Source organism: Sinocyclocheilus rhinocerous, unplaced genomic scaffold (assembly GCF_001515625.1).
Source record: "Sinocyclocheilus rhinocerous isolate Xijiao unplaced genomic scaffold, SAMN03320098_v1.1 scaffold553, whole genome shotgun sequence".
Classification (NCBI taxonomy): Eukaryota; Metazoa; Chordata; class Actinopteri; order Cypriniformes; family Cyprinidae; genus Sinocyclocheilus; species Sinocyclocheilus rhinocerous.
The window spans coordinates 828,346-838,450 of NW_015627255.1; the positions used below are offsets into that span (position 1 = coordinate 828,346).

The 10,105-nt window shown below is 35.5% G+C and overlaps 1 protein-coding gene across 1 annotated transcript in view; it reads left to right on the forward strand.

Annotated features, from left to right (window-relative positions):
• The first annotated feature begins 5,433 nt into the window (after positions 1-5,433).
• The window catches only part of LOC107726460 (insulin-like growth factor 1 receptor), a 92,844-nt gene continuing 88,172 nt past the window's right edge, over positions 5,434-10,105 (forward strand). Inside the window, exon 1 of the mRNA XM_016536052.1 lies at positions 5,434-6,328. Coding sequence (XP_016391538.1) covers positions 6,235-6,328 — 94 coding nt within the window. The 5' untranslated portion in view covers positions 5,434-6,234. The remainder of the gene's footprint in view (positions 6,329-10,105) is intronic.

Below are 10,105 nucleotides of genomic sequence, written 5' to 3' on the forward strand. Positions count from 1 at the left end.
CCTTTGAATGTTTCTCGGCAAATAACTGCGCTTATGTGACTATTGACAGTCTGCCGTGGATAGCGCTATAGAGCATGTTTGCATGCAAAGCAAACTTTTAAAACTCTTTTTAAAATAATCAATTATGGGAATGCTAACATTATCAGTTTTGGGAATACTCTTAGGAAGTCTGACCTTACCTTTAAAACTATTCTCCAATTTAGAGTTGGATTCCATTTTGATAGTCGTTCGACCTTTGAATGGTTCTCGGCAAAAGTGCGCCATCTAGTGACTATAAAGTATGAAGAAGATAAATTAATTCATAAATATTTTAACAGTCCAGATATCTTCAGGTCTTCGTGGGTAAATAGACTGAGCAGAAACCTCCTGTTACACAATGTATATAATTCAGTGTTGCATTTTAGCCTGGCATAATTTAACTTGTGAATAGTAGCCTATTACATGAATCATCATCACCAAGATTTATTTCGGTCCTCACATACAATTTTTTTATAATAAATATACATATTAAACAAAATCCTTAGCTTGTTAAACCTACTTTTTTTCATTATAATTGTAATAAGTGTCACCTTCAATGCTTTAATATAATTGTTTCAAGTATTACGAATGATTCATTTTTGAGTTATAGCCTATTGGTCCTCACATACAATTTTTTTATAATAAATATACATATTAAACAAAATCCTTAGCTTGTTAAACCTACTTTTTTCATTATAATTGTAATAAGTGTCACCTTCAATGCTTTAATATAATTGTTTCAAGTATTACGAATGATTCATTTTTGAGTTATAGCCTATTTGTTTATCATTTGGAAAGTAAACTACATCTTAATTCCTTTCAGGTTTTTTTGTTGTTGTTGCTATGATGCTTATGACACAGTCAGACGCATACAGATTCGTGTTAATCAAAAGGGTATTCATTGTATATAAATCTATTAAAATAATTTTAAATTAATCTTTAAAGGTCTCCTCTGGGATGGTTATTAGTAATAACAAGTGTGCCCTTTCTCTTTGTCACCTCTTTCTGCAAACAAATTAAGCATTTAAGGAAAAAAAAACAAAAAACACATTCAGTTAGTTACAATCCCATTTCCAAACAGTGACTGTCCAATATTTACACTGCCCACAAGATGGCAACAACATCAGACAAATGTGAGACACAAGAATAAAAAATTAAAAAACACACACACACCGAAGGCTTTTTGAATAAACATGTTTTGAGGCACATTCTTTCCCTGCAAAATCATGTGCGATACAAGTGCACTGTTTTGTACTGAGTTCCTTTTTGACCTGGTTTTACTCTACTTACATAGTCAAACTACAGTACAATCTAAGTCTCGCCTGCTATGGAAAATGCATTTTGCATCCGTTTTATTCCCGTCTCCCTTCATCTCCATTATAAACCACCGACTTCCCACTGAGAAATTGCAGACATTTCTGAAATTCCTTTCACTAGGAAAGGCTAGCATGGATTGTTAAATATGCTTTTGTAAAGCTGAGAGTTTAACCTCAAATATGATTGACTGTCACTCGGCTGTTGAACTGCTGAGGATATTTGGCATCAGAGCAAATATTGCAGAAAAGTAAATTGGGCAAAAGACTTTAAATGCAAAACACCTATGTGGTTTCTGTTTAAGATGTAAAACAGGATCTAGCTTTGCATATCAGCGAGGTTCATGCTTGTTTTCCTTCCTTGCTTTGTCATCAGGTTGTTTGTGTAACCCATGCGGGATTCCTTGAGTGTCTTCAATCCGTGTCACATGATCAGACTTTACAAGAGGATTATGACATTGGCCTTGGCTATACTGAACCCTGGCCTACTTTGTAACCCATGAAAATAATGTCATTCTCACTCGTCTAGACTAAACGATCATGGTCAGTTAAAGGCCACTCAAAATGTCTTGATGTTTTTGTACCATAAGCTTTGCATTTCTAAAATAATAACTTAAGTATAAATTTTTTTTTTAAATATACATATATATATAGCAAATAAATGAATAAATCTTACTCTGTTCATGAGGTTTAGAGGGATTTAAAAAAAAAAAAAATGTATTTATGACTGTGTATAAAACACATTTAATTCAAGCAATTAAACTATAATGTAACAGAAACAGTTGCTTTTAAATAAAATATTTAAGGAAAGAAATTAAAACACTAGATGGTGGATATGCACTATAGTAAATACATGGTCGGTAATCTGAAGCTCAGGAGGAACTGCTAATAGATAATTCCAGCTAAGCTTTTTAGTGGCAACACAGCAATCCAATTGATGAATCAAGGTTCACGCCATCCAAAAGAAGAGCTGAACTGCATGAGATTTGTTTTCCATTTGCTCTGAGTATTGCAGCAAACACATTCTCTTGGGAAGTCCCCCCCCCCCCTCAAAATGTTTACCCAAACAGCCCAGACATAAGGAATGTCTCAACTATTATTTACAAAGGAGGAGGAAGTGAATACTTGATGGTCAGTGCTCATCTGCAATAAAAATGTTTGGCTCCTGCTTTTGGGGGTGATAACAATAATAATTGAGATCAAACCAAGCTGCTCTGTGAGAAAAACAAATTGTTGCACCCCTCCTGCGCTATGTTATTTTCAGCTTGTTTTTCAGGAATCTTTTATTTTTCTGACTGTAGATGTTTACCCGAACATAATTGTTGCCCTGTCCTCCAAATTCCTTTTCCTGTCTGGGCTTATATAAAAATGAGAAACAAACAGTGTGTCATCACTATTGTCAGTGGTAAACATGCTTATTTCCATTTGACCTCCATCTGAAATGAAACTAAAGGAAAGGTAGTCTGGGTGGAACTGCATGAGGACAAATTCATATGGACAGAAGCACTGTATCAAGGGAGTTTTGCTTTTGGTGACGGCTCTGCTTTTTCTTTTTCTGACTGTAGATTTACAGGGGCTTAACTTTGTTTTGCCAGGACAGAGGTAATCTGGGGCGCTATCCTTGTGTTTAAGCTTTGTTGTGAGCATAAAATGTACTTTGTTTAAAAAAAAAAAAAAGATGTATGATTATAAGAGACAGGAATGTGGAAAAGTATGTTTTATTCCTCTATTATCAAAATTTGTAATTTACATGTTTAACAAGTCTATTTCCACAATTAATGCTCATTAATTAGTCTGGGATCTTTCAACAATATCTATAAATTCAAAGTTAGTGTCAAATGTCTTAACATTGAATTTGCAGTGAGAATAGATACTTTTCTCTATAGTGCCGTTTAGCTGTATAGATGTATAGTAACTGGAAGAAAAGATTTGTTGCACAAATGATCTGGAATTGAAACCATCTGTGAACATACTGAGGATCTGTTCATTGCCCAGTGAGACATGATAAATGCTGCATTTTGACATATGGAGGCGCCAAACACAAAGTTGCAGATTATTAGAAGATACAAGGTCAAGGCGATTTCCAAGGATAGAAAGAATTGAGTTGCAGTTTAGAAAACTCTGAATGCTGTTTGAGTAAGAAACTATATTTTTGGATCCACATTTCATATTAATTAAAATAAAAGAGTGATGCCATTTGACTCAAACAATCAAATTCCACTCAAAAATAGATTTAAATGAATATGGGCTTATATATATATTATAGACATTCATACCTAGGCTAACTTAAATTTTTAAAATTGAATACTTCACATTTTTATAGGCAACTGAATTGAGAGTTTGCAGATCATTTTAAGTTTACTCAATTCAACTGAATGGAAATTTGCTGAACAATTTAAATGCATAAATCTAAAAACAGACAGAAATATTTTGAGTGTGTTTAGAAACGCATTATTAATATAGCCTTACGAGCCTTGGGTCCATTTTTTGGGTCCATCTTTTATAAAGGTTATTGCTATTCTCGGACAGTAATGTTGAACAGTGATGACTCTGCCTCATCACGAACGAATGAATGGATTGTAACTGTAAAGCCGTTCCGTCTCTATGAATGAAATTCTACATCGGATTTTACTTTTAGCTGACAAGACTATGTCATTGGCAAAATATGTGCACTTCTAAAATGTGGAGCTGGGTAATATTTTGAATATAGAGAATTGATTACAAATCGTTATCGTTGTAGCTGAAAATGGGGTAGATATGAAGGTTATAAAAAAAACATGCATTAGTTTTAAAACCTCTATCAATTAATTCCATGTAACAGCTCCATGTGCCAGAGACGACGTGCTATAACTTCCAGCGTTAATTGAATTGGAATAGCAGTGAGTGGCGTTCTAAAATGAGTGCTGTAATTATCTTATTTGAACACACACATTATATTCGTTTTACTCACAGACTGTGTTCAATCTGGCGTTTATGAAACTCGGAATGCATCTTAAAGGGCCAGTGCACTTGGATTTAACAATATTCAATCCATTTTCTAGGAAATTATTAACATGGTACCGTTAACACGTCCTGAGTAGCTAACACAGCCAATATTATGTACCCTTTTCTTGTTTCTTTTTTGTTGTGGTGACTATTTTATTTATTTATACCTGTCTCTCATATAGTTTCCCAACTAAAGGTTAGGCCTATACTTCCTTGCATAGCCTGTTTTAATTTCATAATACATTTCATTTCTTTTTGTTTTTTGTAATGCATACAGTCACATATTTTGTCCCTTTAGTATTTTATGGAGACAGCATAGCAGTGAGAATAGCTTTAATATGAAAAAATGATTAAAAAAAAAAATAAACATGTCAAGTCAATTAAAGTCACATCACATATTTATGTACCTAGCATTTCATACAACAGATTGTTTCAAAGCAGCTACATAGTAATAAAAAAATAGCAAAGTGTTATGTTCTAAAATGTTGAAAACAACAATTTTGAAGTGCAGTTATTAAAAGACAATAGTGTTATTATTCAGCTATAATAATACAATTTTTTTATTAAATATAATTCTTTTGATAAAAATGACAAAAATTGTTTTAAATGTAGCTATTAAAATGCATCTATCTATCTATATCTATCTATCTATATCTATCTATCTCAAACTTTTTTTTTTTATATAGTTGTCAGTTTTTGCAATTGATGACGATTCCACTACATATTGTATTTCTGTAACTTATGACTATTCATTTATTAATATAAGCTAAAGATGAAATTACATAATTAGTCTTCAAATAAACATTATGGCAGACCTGGTATTAACATATATTTATGTAGCCTAAACAAGTGTATGACTCATTGTTACAATAGCCTACACTTTCGTTAAAACAACAACAACAACCAAAACAAATTCCTGTCACCTTGACGTTTGAGATCAAATGGTCTGCTGGCGCCTGCATGGTTGGTCCAGTGTTCCAGTCCATGTTTTTGCATTCTCTCATGCCTGGCGTGTTTCTCTGTGAGAGAAGCCGAGTCTTGTTTACAGTGGTGATTCTACTGAGCATTTGTTTTGTAAATGTGTTATTTTTGAGGCTGATCTGTCTCCATAAGCGGAGACCGTCAAAAGAGTCGCCGAGGAGTCCGAACGCCGCCGTGGAGACTCGAGAATTAAACACTAGCCTCTCAAGCTATTTATACCAAGCAAGCAGTTCGTGATATTTTACGTTGCGGAAAACCAAAACCCCACGCTCGGGAGCTGCTCACTCTTGCACCTCGATCAAATGTGTGTTTTTTTTTTCCTACCGCAAAACCGACCGACCGTGAGAGCGCGTGAGGACGGTAGGGTAGGGTGAGCAGTTGGTGAAACCATTTTTGTCCTGGCGGATATTTTGGATCGAGCCCTGTCGGGAGGCTTTCATTCATACAGAAATACGCTATCCGAGTCGTCAAGCTCTTTGAACGTGACCTCAAAATTCCCCCGTACATCAGTATAGCGTAGCCTAATTCATCACACTGGCATAGGCACATTCGCATAAGGTGGTTTTGTTGGAGGAGAAACCGTTCGTTTCGCTGGCCGTGCTGCGCGTCCTGTCGGGTTTTCAAGAAATGGAGGCTGAAGATGCAGATTATCGGTTGAGTGAAATTCGTGGCTCTGACACGATTAAATCACTTAATTGCTGGCGAGAATAACAGAATGTTTTAATTGATCTTAATGTGTCCATTAAAGGAAAATTCTACAATTAATACCAGACATCTTTTATCTACTCCCTCCTCGCCTCCCGTTAGTTTACCGGGTAAAGGAACTATCTGCTCATCCAAAGCGGATTCTTCTGGACTTTTTGCTTGCTTACAAGAAGCAGCGTCGCGTTTTGCTGCGGTTTCAGCTTTTAGTTTTTTGGAAAACTGATTTTTAGGAATGAGATCTGGAACAGCGAGGGATGTTTGGACCTTATTTTGGGGTCCTGTGCTGTTTCTTTCCACCATCTGCCCGTGGTCTGCGCATGGAGAAGGTAAATCAGGATTGTTTTTATTCTAATAAGAAAATTACTACATATGTCGATATTTTCGTGTAGTCTTGTATTATCAAAACCTTGATTCAACCGTTTCGGTCTCCTCACGGTGTTTATGGACAGGTGTGAGTTTACCTGCATGCGTCGATTTAGATGTTCAGGTATAGATATTCAAAAGGGCCCAGTAACACACGACCCAGTTTATTAGTAAATTATGACCTACTACTACTACCATTACATTTTTTAATTTCCCCCCAGGCTAACACTAAACTTCAGATTTTTTTCGTCCTGATGTCTCTAGGCCCATCAGTTAATTGTCGTGACATCGGATGTGTTGTGAGTCTAGTGTGCTTTATGAATTATTCATTAGCTGGATCACGTTGGTATTTAGAAGCTACGTGAGAATTGGCTTATATAAAGCATTTGCCCATAGATTATGTATATTTTATATCATATTTAGGCAATAAGGTTAAACGTTACTCGGTCATAGTAAGATTTGCTGATTTCAGTGAGGCTCAGTCGAGCATCACGCAGTGAAGTAAAGGTGACTGTACACTGACCACGTGCTTGTTTCACGTTTCACAAAGTCCTCAGGAGGTTTTCTAACACGTTTAGTTTAGGTGTCGTTAATTGTGTTTGTGTTTTAAGTTTGATTATAATATTTGTTTTATATTTATTTGTTTTATATATAATATTTACATATTTGTTACAGATTAGTTATAGTAGTTATAGTAAACTAAGTAGTTAATTTGAACTGTTTAAATTAATTTTAAGTTCTGAAAGAACTGCTTATAGAATATAATGAATTTGTTTAAAATAATTTATTTGCCATCCCCCATAATTTTGTCAATTTTAATTTAACATCGTAGACATATGAAACATTTGAATTTAAAGGGATAAAAAAGTAACTGGAAATGAAATTGGTTGAAATATGTAAACGTAGTCTACTATTTGTGTGTGTATATATATATATATATATATAAGTGGAACATAAAATAGCTTATATTTTGTGCAATCTTTTTGTGACCAGTAGAAGTACATTGGAAAGTCTGGTCAGACTTTATATTTTGTAGATTTTTTAAAAGCATGTAGATGTGAATATTTTATATAAAATAATACAGGAGAGCCTGCTGATTTATAATTTAGTATCCATTAACATGTTCAATTCTAAAGCCAGAAATGTTTACTTTCATACCTCTGTACCTCAAAGTTTTGTCTTTGAGATTGTGCTAGAGAATTGATAAGGCTTAAAGGGACAGTTCACCCAAAAATGATCATTCTCTTATCATTTACTCACCCTGTATGACTTTCTGTCTTCCGTGGATCACAAAAAAGGGAGATGTAAAGCAGAATGATGGCCTCAGTCGCCAGCCATAAGTAAGAAAGGAGTATGATGACAATGTTATTCCTGCTGCCAATTTTCATGTCTTTTCATAGTTTTTAAACATCTTGTGCTTGTAGGTTGATGTATTTGTAATGTTTTTGCAGCTTTAGTGTCATCAAATGCCTAATTGTGATTGTGTGGGGGCTGCATTGTGGCATAATGAAGGTGGGCCATTCTTTGGTTTAAACTCACATTTACATTCAAAGGAGTTAGGACGCAATTCAAGGCCATTGACCGGAGTGGCCAGTCCCACATTCAGGCCACTGTGAATGTCAGGGGGGTCTGTTTCTCAGCACCCTGCAGAGACCAGCAGCACTGGCCCTATAGAGAGAGGGGGTAAGCTCTCACTCATGGACTTCATCATTGCATTGTCCCGTGTGTCTCGGTCTCATAAAGTGTTGCAAAGACACTCCACTGACACACTGACCTCAATCAGCACAAAACCAGTTTCATATCTCTCTACTCTTGGGTTTGGGTCTATTTGTCCAGTTTGATTTCACTGATGTGGTACTTTCTGACTTTAAAGGGTCGATTAGAAATGAACAGTTTGGTTTAGGCGGAGTATGATTTTATTAAAGGGTTACTCCACCCCAAAATGAATATTGTCATTAATCACTTACCCCATGTCGTTCCAAACCCGTAAAAGCTTAGTTTGTCTTTGGAGCACAATTTAAGATATTTTGGATGAAAACCGGGAGGCTTGTGACTGTCCCATTGACTGCCAAGTAAATTACACTGTCAAGGCCCAGAAAAGTATGAAAGACATCGTCAAAATAGTCCATCTGCCATCAGTGGTTCAATCTGAATTTTATGAAGCTACGAGAATACTTTTTGTATGCAAAGAATATAATGTGGTACATCTAAAGGGGTCATATGATGCTGCTAAAAAGAACATTATTTTGTGTATTTGGTGTAATGAAATGTGTTTATAGTTTTTTTTCTTCAGAATCATGAGAGAACCACAACTTCCATTGGAGAAAAAAAAGAAAAAAAAACAACTACATTTATTCAGAATCATGCAGTTCTATTTTGCACACAAACAGCTCTTAAAGAGTCCAGTTATGTAGCCTGTTGATTTTTGTTCATGGTTTTGAGCTCCAATAAATGGTTTGCAAAAAAGAAACATGGGATAAATGTTTGATATCATCATTTAATCACATTGTAATCGAAAAGAATCGGAATCGATAAGCAGAATCGGAATTGATAAAATATCGATAAGCAGAATCGGAATTGATAAAATTCAAACGATACACAACCCTAATTAAACCAGTCTTTTTAGGCAAAGACCAGGGTGTCATGTAGGCTAAAAAAAATATTGTTTAATGGGATTGAATTTGTATTTAACGTGATTACAATTGAATAAAAACGTTAGAAATTGCTAATTATATAACGTTTCCTTTCCACGGTTATTCAAACTGCGAATAAATTATATATAGGCTAGAAAGTGACATATCAGTAACATTGATCTATCGCGAGTTTAAAGGGGTGGTTCATTGCGATTTCAATTTTTTAACGTTAGTTAGTGTGTAATGTTGCTGTTTGAGCATAAACAATATCTGCAAAGTTACGAAGCTGAAAGTTCAATGCAAACGGAGATATCGTCTTTTAAAATTCTGTCAGTTTAATGCCTAAAAATGGCTGGTAGGGACTACAACAAGTTACTTCCCGGGTTCGTGACATCACAAACCCAGATAAACCCCACCCTCGGGAAAAGGCAGCAAAGGGGGCAAGGCCATGCAGCGCTGCTTTAGAGAACAGAAAGAGAAAACTAGAGGTGCATGTAAAAATCTATTCATATATGAATCGCGATTCTGTCTTCTAACGATTCTAATGGATTCACAAGTTTCAAAATCAATATTCTAAAGCAGCGGTTCTTAATACTGTTCCTCGTGTCCCCTGCTCTGCATCTCTCTCTCTCTCTCTCTCTCATTCAACTCAGTTCCAACAATGAACTGTTCCAATTATACACTTATTTTCACAATTATGAGAAGCGTTATACATGCGTGCAGTTGCCGTACTGTATTAAAGCTTTAATCACGATAAAACTGTATATTAAAAGCTAACATAAGCAGTAGCATTTACAAATAACACCGTATCTAAAAGTATGAGACAACAACAATCAAAAAACATAGGCCTACCATTAAAAGCCGTGCTTGCACAGGTTCTGCACGATCCTCTTCAATAATATCCTCTGCTTCTCAATCGGGCTCAAACTGATAAGCGATATTAAAGACGCCGTTGTTTACAATATGACCGGAGCACATGCGCTGAGGAGAGGGGCGGGACGTTTAGACGCGCACTAGAGGCGGTTTAGCCAATCACAACACACTGGGCTAGCTAACCAATCAGAGCCCATCGCCTATTTCTGAGGGAGGGGCTTCATAAAAGAAGGA